The sequence below is a fragment of the Delphinapterus leucas genome, chromosome 7 (assembly GCF_059928025.1).
Source record: "Delphinapterus leucas isolate spDelLeu-1000000601 "Yukka" chromosome 7, BTC_Dleu_Yukka2, whole genome shotgun sequence".
Lineage (NCBI taxonomy): Eukaryota > Metazoa > Chordata > Mammalia > Artiodactyla > Monodontidae > Delphinapterus > Delphinapterus leucas.
Genome location: NC_143135.1, coordinates 71,415,645 through 71,437,912, shown reverse-complemented (window position 1 = coordinate 71,437,912; position 22,268 = coordinate 71,415,645). Strand labels below are relative to the sequence as shown.

Below are 22,268 nucleotides of genomic sequence, written 5' to 3'. Positions count from 1 at the left end.
CAAGAGTAGAGAAATACAGGATGTCAAATGAGCTAAACTAGAAGTTTACCCCATTGTTAAAGTGGGGGTTCTTTACAATTTCTACCCAGCAGGATTTCATGATTTCTGTAGATCTGTGACTATTTCCCATCCTTTCCTCTTCTGAATGTGAGTTTTTATTGTAGCTATCCTTTCCTGATCCACCATCATATAATGGGTATGTGTATGTGTGAGTGGAGAGGTGCATATAATACTTTTAAAAAATCTTATAGGATGCCAGACCACAGGAAGCCATATCTGGAAATGATGAAGAGGAATGCATTTCACCCACAAGTAGAGGACCTTGAGCTGTATAGAGTTACGAGTGAGATTACATTAGGAAAAGAAACATGCTCTGTGTGTTATTAAAAGAGAGTACACAGGTTTGGGGGTTGCCAAAAGGGTGGATTGTATTAGAAACTATTAGTTGTCCCCAATATCCATTTCCTGTTTCTTCCACAATTAAAAAAAATTTTTTTTAGTTGGACAGACAAAACAGACAGAATTCTAAGATCACCCACAAGATTCTCAACACTAGTGTACATACCCTGTATAACCCCTCACCCTGAGTATGGAAGGATTTGTGAATGTGATGGGATTTCACTCCTGTGATTAGATTGCATTACATGGTAAAGGTGCAGGTATTTTGCAAGAGCCTGAACCTGAATTAGCTTGGAAGCAGATTGTTCCAGTCAAGCCTCCAGATGAGAAGAGAGCCCAGCCAACACCTTCATTTCAACCTGGTGAGATCCTGCACAGAGGATCCAGTGAAATATTGCTAAGACTCCTGATCCACAAAAACTGTGAGATAATAAATATGTGTCAGGTTACGCTACTGAATTTGTGATTATTTGTTACACAAAAATAGAAAATGAGTAGAGGCACATATTTAAACATTATACTTCTATGCTTCTCTTGCAGTAGGTGTGGTCTGTGACTAAATTCTGGCTCATCAGACAGGAGCTGAATTCAACTGTGCAACTTCTGAATCATTATTGTAAAGGTAAATAATGGCCATACTATTAATTCTTTTGAATATATACCCACAAGTGGAATTGCTGGATCATATGGTAATCCTATTTTTATTTATCTATTTTTTCTCGTAAAAAATATATAACATAAAATTTACTATCTTAACCACTTTTAAGTAGTGTTAACTATATGTACCTCATTGTGCAACAGGTGTCTAGAAATATTTTCATCTTGCAAAACTGAAACTCTATACCCATTGAACGATTCCCTTTTCCCCATCCCTCCCAGCCCCTGGCAATCACCATTCTACTTTCTGTTTCTAAGCGTGTGACTACTTTATTTACCTCATTTAAGTGGAATCATACAGCATTTGTCTTTTTGCAACTGGCTTATTTCACTTAGCATAGTGTCTTCAAGGTTCATCCATGTTGTAGCATGTGACTCCCTTCCTTTTTTTAAATTTAATTTTATTTAATTTTATTATTTTTTTTTTTTGGCGGTATGCGGGCCTCTCTAACTGCTGTGGTCTCTCCCGTTGCGGAGCACAGGCTCCGGATGGGCAGGCCCAGCAGCCATGGCCCACGGGCCCAGCCGCTCCTCGGCATGTGGGATCCCCCCGGACGGGGGCACGAACCCGCGTCCCCCGCATCGGCAGGCAGACCCTCAACCACTGCGCCACCAGGGAAGCCCCCTCCCTTCCTTTTTAAGTCTAAATAATATTCCGTTGAATATATATACCACATTTGTTTATCCATTCATCTGTCGCTGGGCATTTGGGTTGCTTCTGCCTCTTGGCTATTGTGAATATTGCCGCTATGAACATAGGTGTACAAATATATCTTTGAGATCTTGCTTTAAATTCCTTTGCATATATACCCAGAAGTGGGATGCTGGATCATATGGTACAGTAGTTCTATATTCAATTTTTTGAGGAACCTCCAATACTGTTCTCTACAGAAGTTGAATCATTTTAAACCCCACCAATATTGCACAGGGTTCCAATTTCTCCATATCCTTACCAATATTTGTTATTTGGGGGAGATTTTGATAGTAGCCATCTTAATGGGTATGAAGCAGAATCTCATTATGGTTTATTTTTTTAAATTTATTTTTGCTGTGTTGGGTCTTCGTTTCTGTGCGAGGGCTTTCTCTAGTTGTGGCAAGCGGGGGCCACTCTTCATCGCGGTGCGCGGGCCTCTCACTATCGTGGCCTCTCTTGTTGCAGAGCACAGGCTCCAGACACGCAGGATCAGTAGTTGTGGCTCATGGGCCTAGTTGCTCCACGGCACGTGGGATCCTCCCAGACCAGGGCTCAAATCCGTGTCCCCTGCATTAGCAGGCAGATTCTCAACCACTGGGCCACCAGGGAAGCCCTCATTATGGTTTTGATTTGCAGTTCTCCAGTAATTAGTGACCTTGAGTGTCTTTTTCATATGCTTGTTGGCCATTTGTATATCATCTTTGGAGAAATGTCTATTCAAGTCCTTTGCCCATTTTGTAATAGGATTATTTGGCTTTCTGTTGTTGATCGGTAAGTACTCTTTATGTATTCTTAAAGTACTCTGGATACTTTTGTCCGTGGTTTTGAATTCACATCCAGGAAAACATTGCCATTTCTTGATGCTAGCTTAACACATATTTTCTGCCTTGCAGAAATGCCTGGAAGACAGTGATCCACTTGTAATGTGCAGGAAAAAAAACACATCTAATTTTTTTCCCCTCACTTTTCGTAGGGACTGCTATTCTCGATGCACTGAAAGCCAGTCACCTTCTCTTTCTCAAAGGACTTCTCACAGTTTTTTATTTTCTCAGGCCCCCCAATCTCCTTCCTGCTCCTGCATGACTACAAGTGTTGAGTTGGAGGAGGAAGACAGAGTCCATGTTAGTTCACCATTTTGTCAAGAATTGGAAGTCCCGACCCTTTTTATTACTTTCTTTGTGGTGGAAATGATTTGGTCTGACAGGATCTAATCACAATTCCATGGGTGGGTTGGAGGTTAGGGGTTAATATGCTTCATGCTCTCTGCTCTTTACAAGCAATATTAAATAGTAAGAGTGCTGAGAGAGAGAATTCTTATAAGAATTTTGCAGGCATACTGTATTGTTGTGATAAACTTGTGAAATACAGCTTTCTTAGAAAAAATTGTAGAATGATTTAGTGAAGAATACTAGTATAATTTGCTGATCCCATTTGCCTCCTGGAAAGCTGGGGGAGAGTCATTAATTTTAGGGGACTTCCAGAGCAAAGAAGAATTGGACCAAGAAGCTTATAGAAGTATACTAAGCAAAGGAAATTTTGTTACCAATCCTCAATGAGCATTTAACTCAAAGGCTTGTTGTGTGGATTATATGAATTAGTCATGAAGAAGCACAGCACAGTGATTAAGAAGATAGGCATCAGAGTTAAGTAGACTTAAATTGTACTTCAGGTGATCTTGAAATATTTACGCTTACAAAGCTTCAGAAATGTTTACTCTGTAAAATAGGGATAATAATAATACCTTAACAATAAGATTCTTTAGAATTATTTGAACCACTTTATGGAAAATACAGAAACTTTGCAATTACATAGTTTTATTTACAATGAACCCTTGACAGCCTGTATGCTCTGATTTTCATATATATTACATCTACATGCATTACAAACTCCACCAGAAAATGCTGTAAGTTTTGCTTTAAAAAGTATTATGTATTTTAAAGAAATTAAAAGGGAAAACAGTCTTTTATATTTATCCAGATAGTTCCCATTATTAATCTTCATCCTGAATGCCCAAGTTTCCCTTGGTATCATTTCTCTTTAGCCTGAAGAATTTCCTTTAGTGTATCTTGTCGTGTGTGTCTGCTGGCAACACATTCTCTTAATGTCCTTCATCTAAAAATGTCTTCATTGCACCATCATCCGTGAAAGATGTTTCTGTAAGAGACATATATATACATGTAGTTTTACCTTTTTGTTTTTTCTTTAAACACTCTAAAGATTTTGCTCTGCTGTTTTCTATCACTCATAATATTTGCTGGGAAACCTGTGACCCTTAGAATTGTGGTTCCCTATATGTAATGTGTCATTTTTATGTAGGTGCTTTTAAGATTTGTTTTGGTTTTCAGCAGTTTAATTATGATGTGTCTAGGCATAGTTTTCTTTGAATTTATCCTGTTTTATGTTTTCTGAGCAGCTTGAATCTGTAAATTTATGTTGTTGGTCAAATTTTGGTAAGTTTTTTCGGCTAGTTTCTTTAAATAGTTTTCTCTTAATTTTTTCTACTTCTTCTGGGCTCCAATTATTTGTATATTAGACCTTTTGATATTGTCCTACATGTCCCTTGGGCTCTGTTAATATTTTTTCCTCATGCTTTTTCATATTGGATAATTTCTATTGATTTCTGGCATTTTTCTCTGTTAAGTCCATTCTGCTGTTAGGCCCAGCCAGTGAATCTTTTTATTTCAGGGACTGTATTTTTCTTAAAATTTCCATTTGAATCTTTTATATTTGATTCCTCTGCTGAGTTTTACTATCTTTTCATTGATTACAAGTATATTGTCTTTTATTTCATTGAACATAGTTCAATATTAGCTGCTTTGAAGTCATTGTCTAATAATCCCAACATTTTTGTCATCTGGAATTTAGCTTCTCTTTACTTTTTCCTTTGACACTAGGTCTCACTTTCTTGGTACTTTTAATGTCAAGTAATTCTGAATTGTGTGTTTGGCATTTATGAACGTTGTTTTAGAGTCTCTGGATTCTGTTTCATTTCTCTGCAAAGTACCAATGCTTTTGTTTAGCAAGAAATTAACTTGGTTTGAAACAAACTGAAGATTTTGTTTTGCTTGTAGTGGGTAACAACTCAAATCTTGCTTCAGTTCTTTTAACTGGAAGAGTAGTAGGTTTTTTATCTGAGCTGCTTGCATTCTGCCTTTATGTTATTCAAATCAAAATAGGGTTTTTTAAAAAAATTTTTTATTGAATGATTTTTAAAATTCTATAGTGCTTTACAATTTTCAAAAGTTTCACACAGATGATTTCATATAATCTCATAATAACCCCTTTCTCCCCTACTCCTATTGCCCCTCTCCCCACTGATAACCAACCACAAATTTGTTCTCTATATCTGAGTCTGCTTCTTTTGTTGTTTTACTCACTAGTTTGTTGTATTTTTTAGGTTGCACATATATGTGATATCATACAGTATTTGTCTTTCACCATCTGACTTATTTCACTTAGCATAATGCCCTGCAAGTCATCCATGTTGCTGAAATGGCAAAATCTCATCCTTTTTTATGGCTGAATAGTATTACATTTTGTGTGTGTGAGTGTGTGTGTATGTGTGTGTGTGTGTATACCACATCTTCTTTATCTGTTGATGGACCCTTAGGTTGCTGCCATATCTTGGCAATTGTAAATAATGTTGTTATGAACATTGGGTGTATGTATCTTCAAATTAGTGTTTTTGTTTCTTTCAGCTATACACCCAGGAATGAAATTGCATATGTCTGAGTTTTTATACAGAGTTTAGAGTTCCCCTCTCTGGTTCTCTGTTTTGGAATTCTTGCCTCATTCTCTAGCTGCCCTGGGCTTTTCAGGCCAGAAAGATAGTGGGCTTTCTATGATAGTTTTTGTCACTCTTTATTGCACCACAATTTTGATCTGTCCATAGGTCAAAGCCACCAGAAAATGGGAAACTCACTCCGTGTTGGTGACTAACTCGACATTTTGACTTTGCCTGCTTCTGTTCACTCTCTTGACCCCTCAGGGTTTCGTTGTTTTTTTTTTTTTGTATTTTGTCTAGAGTTTATAGTTTGTTTGTTTTTCTGGCGGTACGTGGGCCTCTCACTGTTGTGGCCTCTCCCGTTGCGGAGCACAGGCTCCGGACGCGCAGGCTCAGCTGCCGTGGCTCACGGGCCCAGCCGCTCCACGGCATGTGGGATCTTCCCGGACCGGGGCACGAACCCGTGTCCCCTGCATCAGCAGGTGGACTCTCAACCACTGTGCCACCAGGGAAGCCCCGAGTTTATAGTTTTTATCTGTGGAAAGGATACTATGCAATGAATTCTATGTAGAGAAAAACAACCCATTATATGGGTATTTTTAATGCCATATTAGAAATGAGAAAACTGAGTCTTGGTGAAGCATCTTAATCAAAATCACAGAGCAAGTAAGTGACAGAATCAGTATTCCAATTCAGATTTTTCTGGTTCCAAAGTCTGTACACTTAACATTACTGTGCTTTATTAATCATCAAATAGACTCATATACAAATTATTACATCATCAGGCAGATGGTTTCAAGTGCTCTATTAACACAGTGCTAAAAATGAACTGGGTAGTAGAAAGTACATGGGTCTCCCGTTCAAGGATTCATCAGTTTCTACTAAACTTAGCTTGGAAAATCTATGTCAAGGTATCAGATGACAGTGAGCCAGCATTTTGGGAGGCAGGTAGGGATGGAGAAGCAATATTTTTTTAATGAATCACTGTAGATGTTTATTCTTGTCAAGTGTTCCTGACTACCTATTCTCTCTGCCTATCAGAGGAGTACAGTTCTCTTTAAAAGTTATAGAAATGGGCTTCCCTGGTGGCGCAGTGGTTGAGAGTTCGCCTGCAAATGCAGGGGACACGGGTTCGTGCTCCGGTCTGGGAAGATCCCACATGCCGCGGAGCGGCTAGGCCCGCGAGCCATGGCCGCTGAGCCTGCGCGTCCGGAGCCTGTGCTCCACAACGGGAGAGGCCACAACAGTGAGAGGCCCGCGTACAGCAAACAACAAAAAAAAAAATTATAGAAATAAAACCCATCAGTTACCATCCTGTCCCTGCCAAGCTGGAGAATGGAACAGAAAGGCCACGTCTTTCTGCTTAAACACATATTCATTCATTGTAATAGGTACTATAGTTTATACTGAACACAACTAGGCTAGTTGTTCCTCTGGGGAAGGTACTTGCAAGTTAATATTTCAATTGCACTGGCCCTATAGTTTAAGATTTTCTTAAAAACATCAGTTGTCAGTATAAATTAAATATAGTTTAAATCAACATAATTCAATTTATCCTTGCAAGGAAGTGTTTTTTTTTTAAAAAGACTCATTGTCTAAGTTTTTCACAGAAATAATCTTTGCATATTTTTATACCACATACACGAGGTGATTGGGATTCAGTCTCTATCAGAAAAATTCTTTTATGTATCCTTCCTATGGCATTCCTTTGTCCTCTGTAACAGAAAATTACCAGAAGAAACATTTCTCCTTCACCCAGTTCTGGTTCTCTTATCACAGTTCTATCCCTCTACCCTCCCTTCCTGCCCTGCTTGGGAATTTGAGAGGACGGGGAAAGATTACTAAAAGTTTGCCCTCTGTCCAACACCACTGCATCCAACAGTATATATGTCTAATCTTTTCACACAATTAACAGTTCCTTCCCCATTTCCTCTTTCATACTGTTTTTGTGTGGACAATGGATTAATGCCAAAAGTGATTTTCCCCTTCAGACATTTCCAGACCACAGAGACTTTAATCCAACTCACAGTAGGACTGAAAGTTTCAGCTTCTGTTCTAGCGCCCTTTCTACAATGCTGGGCCAGGGGTGCAACGGAAACAGAATGAACATTAACTTTTTCCCTACCTGTTTTATACCTTCCCTATTACCCTTCCCATACCAATCACTTGCTTACTTCTCAGCCCTGCTTCCTACATCTTCCCCTCCTACAGCCACCATTTTTGAAGTTGTTTTAGAAACTGTTGATATACATTAGTCCATTCCATCCTAACAACCCTACGGAGACAGTAGTAATACTACTTACATTTGAGTATTTTCTATGTATGAAGCATTAAACATGTATTAACTCATTTAATCTCTGAAGTTATTATTATTCCTATTTTAAAGATAAGGAAGCTGACGTTCCATGCCTTGAATTACACTGCAAATAACTGGCAGAGGCAGGATTTGAATGCATGACTAACTCTAAAGCAGCCTTTATGATTTAATGAACAACTATTTAATCATTATTTTCAGCCCCTAATCCGGGGAACATTTTGCCATCTCATCTCTCATATCCTCATCCTTTACGCGTCCCTATGTTCTCTTCCTCCCTTCCTCATTCCCCAAGTCCCTCTGCCCCCTCATCCTACTGTTTGCCCACGTTCCTTTATTACTCTGTCCTCCCACTTTCCCTGACCTCCACATTCCTGTCACAATCTTCCCCGTCCTTAAGGTCCTTGTCTCTTTCTTCTCTTGAGACGCTCGTTCGTAACATTCCCTGTTTCCTCTCTCTTATTTTTAAAATGTCCCCTCCTCCCGCAGCCCTGGTCCCTCCTGCCTCACGGAATCCCCTCCCCTCCGGTGCCGCCCCCTCACTTTCCCATCGACCAGCGGAGGCACGGGGGACACAGCTGGCGCGGCGCGTGGGGGCGCGGGGGGTCACAGCGTGCGTGGCGCGTGGGGGGCCGGCGTCTGAGGGCGCCGCGGGGTCCTCCGGCTCCCCGGCAGCCCCCGCGCGCGGTGCAAGCTGGGGGAACATGGCCGCTTCCGGTCTCCCTCCTGGGTCGGCGCGGGCCTGACCGCGGCCCCTGCCAGTCGCACTCCGCCCTCCGTTTCTCCAGCCCGGCAGCCGCGGAGGTCGCTGCAGGCTTTCTCTCCCGCTGCCTCCGCCGCGCCATGGAGAAGAGCTCGAGTTGCGAGAGTCTTGGCTCCCAGCCGGCAGTAGCACGGCCACCCAGCGTGGATTCCCTGTCCAGGTAACCGGGACGCCCAGGGCCTCGCCCAGCGTCCGAGGGGGATGAAGAGGGGCCGGGGCCTCGCTGGATGGTGCCTCAGCTCGCCGCCTCTGGTTCCAGAAGACTGCGCCGGAATTCCTTCCCTAGGACTGGGAACGTCTTCTTTCTCCCTCTCTGGGGATTAGAGGCTGGGAAAGAGGAGGTTAAAACTCACTGCTTCTTTTTCGGCTCCTCTACCTTTTGTATTCCGAGGTCGTTTTATCCGCGGTTGGGGAAGCCCCGGTTCATTACATTCTCTAATCTTTCATTACTTCTTAATTCATTTTTTGTATAGCCCTCCCCCCATTTCCTCCCTGCCTTTCTCTCTTGACCACTCTTTCCAGAATCATCCTCCAGTGTTTTCTCCATTCGTCTTTAAGTCTTTGCTTTTTGGTTTCTTGCCGACTCTTTCGTCTCTTTCCCTTCGCTTCACTTATCTCTTTTACTATTTTCCTTACATTCTGATCTCCACCCCCGCCCCCCCCCACTTTGCTTTAAAATGTAAGTAAAAATACCCACCACTGTGCTTCTCTGGCCTGAATCTTCCAGCTGAAAGTCATTATTCCCGAGTAACTAATGAGTGGTAGTTTTCCTCCTTCTTGGGCTACCGGTTCTCCAGGTTATTTCTCTTGTACCAGATGGGATTTTGAGGAGGACTTTACTATGCGGCTTTGCAGAGAGCTGTTGTGAATGTTAACTACACGTGTTTCAGACGCAGTTTTTTCCTTTGGTTTTAAAATAATGATTTAAAATTTTATTAAGAAATAATTGGAAGACCTGTATTTGTTATATGGCCACAATGAAATCAGGTTCTTTTCCGTTGAAAAATAGTTTAGCTGTTATTAGAGAGTTATTAGATACTAAACCGCTGTGAAAACACTATTTTCATTTTTTCCTGTGAATAAATTGAAGTTGCTCTGTCTCTTCTAATTCATTTTGGATTCTGCTAGATATGGGTGATACTGCCATTTTTTTTCCTGTGGCTGTTCGGGACCTCATTGGGAAATCATTAGCTGATCCCACCGTTCTAAATTAGATTCCCGTAAATGCGTTCATAGCAACCTGCCCACACTGTTTTCAGAGTCCTTAACAAGCACAGTGTAATTGTTGGTTTAATTGTCTTCTCTACTAGGCTATAAGCTACTTGAGGACAAGGATCGTATTCATCTTCATATCACCAGCATTAAACAGAGACCCTTCCTGTCAGAGGTGCTTAATAAATGTTTTTTTTTAAAATTTGTATATTGAGTTATCCAGGAGAGAAGAATTTTTCTTTGTGTTTGATTATGTACAGTGTACATTTGTTTTAAGTATTTTTTAAGTTTATGTTTATTACTTGGAAATTTAGAAAGCTGGGGATTTACACTCAGCTGTAAAATCATTCAGAAAACAGGTTGGAAAATTACAATTTTATGGGAGAATTACGAATGACAACTATGGATCAGGATAGAATGTAAAGAACAAAAATGAGGCAACTAGTAATCTCATCCAAGGGAGAGGATTTTGGAACCACAGGAGGCAGCATAGTGTTGTTAGAAAGAAAGTACTGGAAGTCAGGAGGCTCAGGCTCTTTTAAAGTCCTAGGCTCAGCTAGTGATTTGGCTGTATCATTTAACCTTTCCAGTCTGCAGTTTTTTCATCTTTTGAAATAAGGGGGTTGATCTAGAAAACCTGTAAGGTCCTTTGGAGCTCTAAAATTCTATATCTTAATGATAATACTTGATGATAATAACCTTTGTTATGAATTTTTGCAATTACACTAAATAAATGTCTGTTAGTATTACAAACTAATGTACCTACCTGTGCCACTTAAGCACAATTATTTTCTAAAAAAAAAAAAAGTCCAGCAACTTTAAAGTTTATATATATATATTTTTAACTTCTTAATGAAACATTATGTTACATATGAATTTGAGAAAATTAAGAACTTGAATTTTGACTAGAGTATGTTAGCTTCATCCCCTCCAGACAAAAATATAAGTATGACTGTACTTTCACAGGAAAATGCCAGCTTTTATTCCTCTTCTCTAGAAGGTGGAAAAATAACATTTGATTGTCTACTGTATACAGTCCACCCTGCTAAATTCTTTCATATCTTTTATTTCATGAATCATTACATCTGCTTGTGGTATTCTCTTTAATCAACATTATAGAAAAGCTGCATTGTAGACACTTGTTAGAAAGCCTAATTTTAAACTTAATTTAGGGTAACAGTTACAGATGATTCTAGTACATGGGGGACGGGGGTGGACAACTGTGGTTATAAAAGCAATGTTAAGTGGCTACCCAGATTAAGTTTATTACTTTTGTTAGCCTATAATAAAGCAAAATATTGGTGTTTGAACTGTATTATCTCAGCCTTTTGCAGAAATCTCACCCTTAAATTGTAGTTATGCTTTTGTTTTATACAATTAGGAAATTTTCATTTTCAAATTTTCAATTAGGAAATTGCCTTGTGAAATTGTTTTGATATCTCCTGTAGAATAATAGTTAATAATACTGTTCAGTGTGTTACAGATTGTCTTTTACACATTCGATTAACAAATTTCTGCTGAGTTTAGTTCCAAGGAAAATTGTTTATGCAAAAAAGTATATTTCCTATTTGTTTGAAAATGGAAACTATTAATGCATCTTCAATTTGGCAAAAGACTTAAGTCAGATTTATAACTGAAGTTGGTAATATACTCATCTTTAATTTCTTCAAGTACTTCTGGTAGATGAATTCATTTTAAATACTATGTTTAAATGTGTTAATTTGTAAAATGTTTTACACTCTTCTGGGAAGTAGGAAGAATATAAATCTGAAAAATAGTACTGTAACCTATGTGGTTGCCCATTGTTTTTTGGAAAACGACACACTCCATTTAAGTTGGGTGACTAGCTCTTGTGGGATCTGTAGTTCACACTAAGCGTATATTGAATCTTGCTATCTATATATCTACTGCCTATGTATGTATCTGTAAATCTGTAGTCAGCTCAGAATTGCCGTTGCTCTAGCTTTGCCTTCTAGGTCATCATAGGCCTGATATCTTTGGTCACAGAAGAACAGTTTCATTCTTAATATGATATTCATCACAGAGCAGTTTCCTAATCAGCTGTATATGATTAGGAATTACATCATCTTGCATCCTTAAAAAAAGTAATTTTCTTTGGTGAGTCCTGCTTGGTATTGTCTACTTCAGTGAGCTGTTCAGCAGCTCTTGTATATCCTGCTATTGTCCATTCATCACACATGTTCTGCCCCACAGAGAGAGAGAGTTGTGAAAAAATTCACTTCAGCACACTGTTTATCTGGCTGTATTCCATAATTTTCTTCTTGTTGGTTTTGCTCTGATTCTTGTGTAGGATATTGATAAAACAACACTGTAGGCTGGATATGGTAGCTAGGGTAGGCCTGAGCCTTAGAATTGTAGAAGTTATACAGCAGAATTTGATACTATAGTGGTACTATTCTGCCTTCTTAGTCTGGTTTTCCATTTTGTACACTGTTACAAAATGTACTGCTTAAGTGAGTTTCTTTGATTACTTTTTACAGTGCATAATCATATGCTAATATATCTGGTGCTGAATATGTGCCCAGTGAATGATTGAATAAAGAAATGTTGACTGAATGTTCACCCCACTTGTCTTATTTGCTGTTTCTATTCAAAGAATTAAAAAGGGTTTTCTTATGTGGATTTGGCCAGTAAAGTCACAACTTCAGGTTCAAGCTGGGAAGTTACCCTTGCATGAAGCCTCTTGACACCCTGAGCTATTTTATTGGCTGCATTATCTTTTCTGTGCCCACTCCTGTATGCCTTCACAACATTGTTTCCTTAGCCTACCGGATTTTCCATCTGTCTTGATTACTTTGGTCTCTTTCTCATTTATTTTTTCAGTCATTTTATTTAATGTATATTTCTTTCATCCTATATATATCTCCTCATTTTCTAATTACTCTGGGTACCACTTGTTTGTCTCAGATGATTTTGGGTTATCAGTTGATTTCTGGTCTGTATATTCATTAGTATTTATGAGCATTCTGTATTTACGTTTAGCTTAGATTAAAAAAAATCAGAGGGGAGGTGCACATAATGTAATCAAAAAAGTAGCTCCAACTAATTAGATTTTTGAATTGCATGTCTTCCTTAAAATTATCATCATTCGAAAACAGTAGATCCTGGATTTCTGTTTCTATGAGTTTTGATGGTACTTACAGCCTGAAGAGGTAGGAGAGTTTTTAAGATTTCTAAAATACATTTTGTCATACGGTCTCATTTCTAGTTTCAGCCCCAAGGTTACTTAGAGGTGATGTAAGTAGGAAATATCCTTTCAGGTTGTTTTTTCAGTAGTGGTGATGGATTTGTGTCCAATCACACATTCTTACCAATACTCCTTTTGACTCTTGGCATGTCTTCTGAGGCAGCTGGCCTGATTGGTGGTAGAAACTATAGCTACAGAACAGAGTGAAGCTAATAGGTTGAATCTCCAACCTTGGCCTTGTTATTAACACCTTGCATCAGACATTGAACATTTTGGTAGCCTAAAAATTACTTATTTTGGGTTTCATTATAACAGGACCCTAAAAGAACCTTAAAGTTCTGTTAGATAAGATCCAGTATTCTTGTGAACTAATCAGTAATTGTATATATCTTTCTGGAAGAACATTTAAATTACTTACCAATCAGAAGTACACAAGTTAATACTAAAGCTGAGACTGGGTCCTGTGTATATTTTATTCTTTCTTCCTTATGCTATCATCAATAGTCTTCTATTAATATAGGTCAGTAGTTCCAGGACAGTAGCATCAGCATCCCTTGGGAATTTGTTAAAATACAGATTTCCTGGGCCTACCTCAGTTCTAACTGAATCAAAAACTTTGGGGGTGGAGACCGCAGTTTGTATTTTAATAAGACCTCCAGGTGATCCTGATGCATGCTGAAGTTTGAGAACCATTGTCTTGGGTCTTTTCCTGATTGTTGCCTAGTAACTCCATCAATATTAGTTGAAATGGACTAGGTTAAGGTCTGTGTTAGAACTACTATAAGCCTGTTACTTAGAGCACTTTTGTAAGAATACTGACTGAAGTAGTGAGAGATAAAAGTCATCTCTTGTGGATTTATTGTATCTCGCTTTTTGGAAATTTCCTGAGCTTTTTTCTTTTGTAGCTACAAGAAAGAACACCAAATTAAGAATATATGTTTTAGGCTTTTCTTAAAAATAGATCCTTGGTGAGATGCATTAGTGGTAACATACATATTAAAAATGTATTATAAAGAATTTCAGGAGGCCATCACCTGAACCAATAAAGGATTATGCCCAAGGGAAGGAAATAACCCAGATACAGATGTTCAGTAAGCAGTGAGTTTATTTTGGAAAGCTGCCAGTTGATGCTATTGTATTCAAATTCATCAGGGACAAAGGTTGCATGTGATTCAGGACTTGACCATTCTCTAGATTAGTATAGAATATTTTCTCTTTTTAAAGGAAGTTAGTTTTGAATAGGTAAAGCACTTGCCATCTCTTGGCCTACTCTATAATTTAGTTAAATCAGTGGATAGGATTAAAACTATTGAGAGGTGATATGGATAGGGAGTGATTTTATAAGCCTGCATTCCACAGGAAGTCAGGTTAAAAGCGGAACTATATAAAATGAAAAGATTGATACAAGGTTCTTAAAATTAAAGGGACTAGAGAAGATGCCCTCTTAATGAAAATAATAACCTCAATTCTCTTTCCTGTAGCTTTATTACACAGAACTGATTGTGCTTATCCCTCTTAATGTGTTTCTCTATATGTACCAATGTTGTCATCGCTATAGACCACTAATGAGCAAGCTTCACTGTTCTTCTCCTGGCCAAGTACATAGTACCCATGCAGTAATTGCTGATGAACTTTCCTTCTTTCAAAGACTCTTTACTGAATGTGATTAACTCTTGACCTCTTTAAGTACTTCTTAGTCTAGATTAAATAAGGGCAAATGCTATGTTTTCAATATAATAAAAATTAACTTTTAGGGCTTCCCTGGTGGCGCAGTGGTTAAGAATCCGCCTGCCAACGCGGGGGACACGGGTTCGAGCCCTGGTCCGGGGGGATCCCACGTGCCGCGGAGCAACTGAGCCCGTGGGCCACAACTGCTGAGGCCCACGTGCCTAGAGCCCTGCAGTGGGAGAGGCTACCGCAGTGAGAGGCCCGCGCACCACAACTAGAGAAAGCCTGCGCGCGGCAAGACCCAATGCAGCCAAAAATAAATAAATAAATTTATTTAAAAAAAAAAAAAAAAAATTAACTTTTAAAATGTTTCAACCTATACACTTCAAAAAACCTAAATACACTTACTTGGAAAACTGTTTATTATTTTTTTAAAGTTAGGATTTAGGTTTAGAGTATAACAGAAAATCGAACTAACAGTGGCTTAAAACAGATAATTTTGTGTTTTTTTTTCCCCCCACGGTAAAAGCCCGGAGATGGTTAATACAGATCTGATATAGTGGATATAAAGTATCAAGGACAGACTCTTTCTGACTTAGTGTATGTTACATTCCAGTGTTAGCTCAAAAACTGAAATTGCTATTGCAATGCTTTACCCATTGGATCTTCATTAGTCGAAAGGAAGGAGGAAGGGAAGAAGAAAGGCATGTTCCTCTATGTAAAAGATACTTTTTTTGAAGTCACATACCGCCTTTAAGCTTACATCCAGTTGGCCAGATCATGGTCCCATGGCCATACCTAGCCACAACGGAGGCTAGGATACGTAGTCTCTTCTGGGAGGCTTTATTCTGAGCTGGACATTGGAGGTCTATCTCTAAGGAATAGGAGAGAATAGGTATTGGAGATAGTCAGCAGCTTCTTCCACGTATACAAATAAATCATCTTAAAGCAAGGAAAATATTTTTCAGTTCGAGTGTACAACACTTAATTTATGCCAAAGGCGTTCTTATATTTGCCTGCAATGACCATAATAGAAAATGCTTGGAAAGAGATGATATATCATAGCAGACCGAAATAGAGAACTGTATCTTGGAATGCTCTAAACTCTTGAGTTTTTAAGCTTTTTACTTTTTTTTGTTTGTATTATCTTGGGCCAGATTTTTATAATCTTAATCTAGGACCATAAAGGGGATAGACAACTTAATTGCCAGGTGATTAAGAGAAAGGCAAATAGAAATCAGATGAGAAATGATCAGCTGTTATTTCATTTGAAGAGCTCAAGGAGTTGCCTGGTAAAGTAGTGGTGGTATGAGGATGATGGCCTACACTGATTACTCCTCTGCAGTTTGGCGTTCATTTCCAAACCATGTATCCATGTGCTGTATCTCCCCCTAGAATATTGCATCAGGTCATACTTAGGTATTTTCTCTCATTTCAGTTCAAAATCTTTGGTCTTCATAAGAGAAATAAAGCAGGCCATTTTGGGTTATGTTAATTTATGAATGCTTTTGCCAGTATCTTGTGTTTATTTTTACATCTTCAACCTAAAGGTTTGATTGAAAATTCAGAGAACTCAGTGTTTTATGCATTTTTGTGTCATCTAACTTAAATATTAATATTTTAAGCATGTAATGTCAAACAGAGGAGTTTAATCATTTGGGGATAAGTAGAGGAGGGTAGAAGAGTCTCTTCTGGGTTGATACAGCATTATTCATTGTGCTCATAGGGTTTAATAGGCATGGGTTACAAATATATCCATCTCCTTAACAGAATTGCTATTACTGAAAACAGCAAGTGAATAGTTGTTCACCTAGGACTTTGTTAGGAGGTTGTATATTAGCAAAAGGTGTAATAACTTTGGCTGATGATGGGCTAGTGATTATGAGCCTTAATTTTCTTGAGTTGAGCCGGGCAATGCAGCAAATGTCAAAAATAAAATTTTAATATGATATGAATGTCCTCTGTTACTAGTATTGGATAATACTCTTCCATTTTAACCAAAGGCAGTACCTAAAAATATGAACATCTGAGATAAGCTTTGCTTTTCAAGTGGTAGAAAGTTGTTGTAGTAAACAATTAATAGTATTAATATCAACAGTCCCAATAATAATAATATAAATAATAGCACTTAACATTTATTGAGTGCTTACTATATGCTAGGCATAGTGGTAAATCCCTTATATGCATTTTCTCATATAATCCTCATAACTGTATAAAATAAACAGTATTACTGTTTCCATTTTACAGATGAGAAAACTGAAGATTAGGGAGAGCAGTTTGACATTTGAACCCAAGTCATTTTTAACTTCAGAGTCTCTGTGCTGTAATGAGCTCATCATACCTGACGATCTGGTGCCCCAGCTCCAGGGCAAAACTTGGTAGTTAAGGGCAGTCCCAGGGCAGGTCAGTTGGGTTGTCTGGATGAGGAAATGAGCTTCCTTGACCAGCTGTACTGCTGAGCAGGAGAAGGATAAGGTACACAATACATTAGTGAATTCAGAATGTCCATTTTTGGAGAGAATTTTCTCTAGCTTTGAATGTTTTTCCTTCTGACAGAAAATAGGATGTTTTTTTTTTCTTTGCCTGATAATTAAGAGGATAGTATCATTTTCATTCAGAAGAATAGTTTTACATTTTGAACATCAGATAAATAAAAAAGCAAGTAAACATGATGCCTCTTCCCAACCCTCCCTCCCCTGTAGGCTTCACAGAATACTTTACTGTAGGGTTCCTTAAATATCTGAATTCCCCTAAGTTCCTTTGTGTTTGTTTACAGTTAATGTGTTAAGAGCCATTGACATTTGAAGATCATCAGAAGTGAAGATAAAACATCTCAAAAATTATAATGTAAGTGAATGGGAAAATGGAAATAAAAAATGGACAGAAGGGAATATTGCCAACAATATTTCTGCAATTCGTATATTACCCCAAATGCAATTTATGCATATGACTAACCAGTAACTTCAAACTTTAGTCCCAATTCCAAGTCCTAGTTCTTAAAATTCTGTTCTCTTCTACCTAGGGGAAACAGTCACTAAGTTTTAGTCATCAGTAATTTTCCATTAGGATTCTTTTGGCTTCCATGTACTGTTTTTTTGCTTTTTTCTCCTTAGTACTTTGCACTTTCACAGTGGGTTATGTTGTATTTAAAATTGTACGTGTGTAGCGACTGAGGTCTTCGCTTTCTAGCTGCTGATGTATGATTTGCACAGTTTTAATTTTACTATCATTCTTTATGTTTCTTGGCAGAACTATGACCAGTAAGCTAGCTAGCCTCCTCCCTGCCTTCCCTTCTGTCTTTACCAGCTCCCTTCCTTCCTTTCTTACTCTCTGTAAGTATTTGTTTAACATAGATTATGTCCTGAACATTGAGCTAGATCCAGAATTCCTAAGACCTTGTTTCTGAAATAAGTTATGTCATCTTGTTATGTCATCTTTTTATACAGTTGGTACATTAGAGATCATGTAGTTAATTTCTCAAGTGTGGCTGAGGCCCGCCTGCACATTTCAGTCACTTGTGGTGCTTGGTGAACACTTAGCTTCCTGGGTTCCAGGCCAGACATTCTGAATCACTGGGAGTGGGCCCAGGAGTCTTTACTTAAAGTGAGAACCCCACCGATCCAGTTACTTTTTGGATTCTAGTACAGCTCTATAAGTTTGCAGTTGAGGGAACGACCTAGAGAAGTTTAATAACTTTACCCAAAGGCACCATAAGTGTTAGAAGGCCAGGAATGGTTGGTGGTGTTTTCTCCAAAGTCATGGAGATATTTAGTGTCAGAAGTGATCTGCTGACTCCTAGACTTCAAGTCACGTTGTGGGTTTTATTAGGCCAGACAGCGTATATTTATAAAATCATAGGCAGTTCATCACTGTTCCTGAAAAAAGTAACTAAAAAAATAACTGAAGAACATCAACTGTTTGTTTCTTCATCTTTAGTCAGATATATGACTGGTTCTGATTTTGAAATCACTGGGGTTGGGGGGAACCCCTGGTAGTCCAGGAAGAGGAAAAAAACCTTTTATCCCCCCATGGCACTATCCCTACTTGGTATTTAAATTTTATGCTTCTGAAAAGGAAGGATCTGATTTCCTTTTTGAATGATGGGTAGCTAGCATAGTGCTTTGCAAATAGTAGGTGCTTGATAAATAGTATGAACAGGTTACTGTTAAAACTTTGTTTTTTTTCCTTTGTATTCTATAAGCTATTATTAGGAGTGGTTTTATTTGCTTTGTACAGAAGCTGATACTTTGTATACCATGCCAGAGACCTTAAATAATTGAAGTCATTTATATTTATGATACTCCATTGTTGTAGTTGATATTCACAATATCTCTGAGGGACTAAATTATTCTAAAGTATTTTCTGAACTATATGTATTTGAATTAATTTTAGTGTTGTATGTGTTTTATATTGTATTGTGTATGGTATATTATAGTTACTGAATTGTAACCTTACATTAGTAAATGTCGTTATCCAATTTTCTTTGAAATATTCTGTAATTCTCAAATTAATGACTGAGTTTAACTATAAAATGCTATTACTCAATTTTCCGGAAATTTTGGGACATGTTTTAACTGTAAGATTTTTAAAAAGACATTTTAAGATCACATATTCATTTCTAATAAGCTGTATTTTTGTAATTTAAAATTTTCTTCCCATGAAATATTTTTGTTTGCTCTTTTTGTAACCACAGACTTAAAATTGTAAATATGGTGGTTCTAAAAAGGAGTCTTATCACGCAGTATAATTCCTTCATTGTATTCCTTGATACTTTCTTAGGCCTGTGGTTTTTAGTTTGGATTCTACTTCTTAACTATGACCCTGGATGAGTCCCTTGATTTCTCGGAGCCTGATTCCTTTATCTGGAAAAAGGGTAAAATGATACTTGCTGTCCTATTTTTACAGAATCGTTGTGAGACCTAAATGTGGTGACTTATGCTGATGACAGTAATTTAAAAGAATAGTTAATGCCTGTGTACCATGTAGTAGGCACTGTTTTAACTATTTTACATATATTCATTTCATTTTCATAACAGTCCCGTGAGGTATAAGAATTATCATTATCCCCACTTTATAGATGAGGAATCTGAGGCACAGAGAGGTTAAGTAACTTCCTTGAGGTCACAACAGGGTGGTAGAACCAGAATTTAGTACCAGGCAATCTAACCCCAGAGTTGGTAATATGTATGGAAGATAAATATGTATGAGAGCTCTTTGACATTTGTAAAGGGCTATACCAACGTTAAGTATTATTATTCTAAAAGTACTTTAAAAGAGAGATGTTTTCCTCATCCTTTTTATACAGATAGAGGAAAAAAAGGCAAAAACAAGCAAGAAAAAACAACCAGCTTAATCTGGTAAATAGAGAATAGTATTCAAAATTAAGAAGGGATAAATCACAGAATGATGCCAATACATTAGATTTTTAATTTAACCATTCCAGGCTAGGAAGAGGAAGAGACGTTGAATGCTCTTATTTTCCTACAAAATGTTTTAGTGAGTGCAGGACAAAACAAAATAAAACACCTATTCACTTATATGACTGAAGTTTGTGCAGAAAAGTAATATCTCATTATGATGATGGGGTCGTGACCAATTAATAGTAATAATTTGTTTTTCTCTGTCTTGGGAAAACAAAATGTCTGTCTAGATAGCCTAAAGAATGGATATGTGACTTCATGGTTTTAATAATGAATTCAGATTTGCATGATGGAATGAGAAAATTACATGCAGGGTCATTTATCAAAGCATGAATTCCCCGTGTGTTTTCTATTGTTTGTCCAGTTAAAAGTGTTGAGCAAGCATTTACAGAATAGGTCAACTCTCCTCTTTTTAGCGTTTCTGCCCTTATACTTCAATTTGGATGGAAGTGTTCATTTCTAAAAGGAAATGCAATTTCAATGTAGTGTGCTTTGAGCTCTATTCTTTCAACTTTCAGTTTAGTGCCACATTTTTCCCAGCTAAATTGCTAACTTTTCCTCTCTAGGCTACTTATGAATCCATGTGAGTTTTAATTTCAGCTCACATCAGAGTTTGAATCAGGATTTTTGAAGGGGTTCTGAGAAACTCTTTTAAGGAGTTGCTGAGGGTGTTGGGATTGGTGCTGGGACTGAAAGTCCCTCTTCCTGTCCAATTCTCATCCCATTCCCCGTGGACACACTCATTTTGGCTAGAATACTTTGGCTTTTACCAATTTATTTATATTTCCAGATAAGATCTTTGAAGAAATAATACTCTGCAGAAGAAAAACATGTATGTAAACCATTTCTATACAACCTGGTTTTTCACACTTTCTGTTGCATTACCAAGTAATATGCCCTAACTTTTAGTTAGGGAAATGTAGTTGATAGACCTGAAAATAAAATAATACAAATTAAACTGTATCCAAGGTCATGTGTACCTCAGAACCTAGGGATTTTCCAGACTAAGTGCCAACATGCACTGCACCAGCTGTCTCAGAGCTCAGATCTCCTTTGTTTCTCAGAAGAATACAAAATGTAGGCTCTCATCAGTCAATCAGATGCCATGATGGTAAGATCACTTATGTCATCTCTTTTATACTATAGATTGGTTAAGTTAAGAAATTCAGGTTTCTGGTGTAGCATTTAAAAAAATAATTACTATAAGCTGTAATTAATTTGTTGGGGGAGTTGTTTTTCTATTTTGGAGATCCTGCAAATATTCTGACAATACGTCTTTTGTATCCTAAGTGCTTTATACACACTGCAGGCCCTTTTTTTTTTTCAATAAAATTTCCAAAAGAATGACTAATAAGAACATGAACAGTGCTTATGCACTATAGTCCATTGTGTAAGTATTGACAGCAAAATTTGCATTTCTAGAAAAGCTCGTTCACAGTCAGAACGTAGAATACATTCTTTAATGTTCTTGGGCAAACATGCTATGTATGTGTTCAGGACATTACTTACAGGAGAATACTTTTTTGAAAAGAACCTTTTCTTTCCATGGAATACTGAAGAAGAATTGAATTAGCAGTAGGAGTGAAGCAGTTTAAATAAGGCAAGTGATTTAAATCTTATTGTAGTGATTATAGTCAGTAATGACTGGAAATAAAAGAAATTAAATCCTCGGGAGGCATTTGTTTACTAGGATATATGGAAAGATAGGTGACTTGTTTCTAGGTTGTTTTGAATTAAGAGTGTAAAATGTTGGTATGTTTATCTGCATCCCTAATTTTCAGACACACTTTTTCACTTTTGCTAGAAATGTTTTTATGGGATTTTGAAATGTTACATCAGGAGAACTAAGAGGAGTATAACTATATTTTTGGCATCATTTAGTGCTTGAATTTTATTGTGAAATACCACCAGTGTTGGTGCGATTGACAATAAAGTAATGTTAATTCCATTAACAGTCCAGCAAACCAGCAGAGTCAACGAGGGTCAGTGCTTTGCTAACAGTTACATTGAAAAATACTGGTGATGGAATTGGTTTTGTGATTGAAGCTTTGGGCCAGTCTTCTGCTTGAATCTATCAGAAGTTACACAGGATGCACGTATGCATGTGTGTGAGGGTGTGTGTGTGTGTGTGAGGGTGTGTGTGTGTATAATATGTACATATTTATATGTATTAAAAAATTTTCCCCTTGATATTTGTGCTTAGTATTCA

General features: G+C 37.7%; 1 protein-coding gene across 9 annotated transcripts in view; it reads left to right on the top strand.

The window, feature by feature from the left end:
- Nucleotides 1–715: 715 nt before the first annotated feature.
- Nucleotides 716–22,268, top strand: part of MTMR2 (myotubularin related protein 2) — a 137,767-nt gene continuing 116,214 nt past the window's right edge. The window contains exons 1-4 of one of the 9 annotated variants that reach the window (XM_089915433.1): nucleotides 716–821; nucleotides 940–1,021; nucleotides 9,862–9,938; nucleotides 17,416–17,486. Coding sequence is in view for 3 of the 9 variants with exons in the window: in XM_089915427.1 (XP_089771553.1) it covers nucleotides 8,779–8,892; nucleotides 9,862–9,938 (191 nt within the window). In the remaining 6 variants the exon portion in view is untranslated. The other 8 variants (XM_089915438.1, XM_089915434.1, XM_089915435.1 and 5 more) reach the window with 8 other exon arrangements.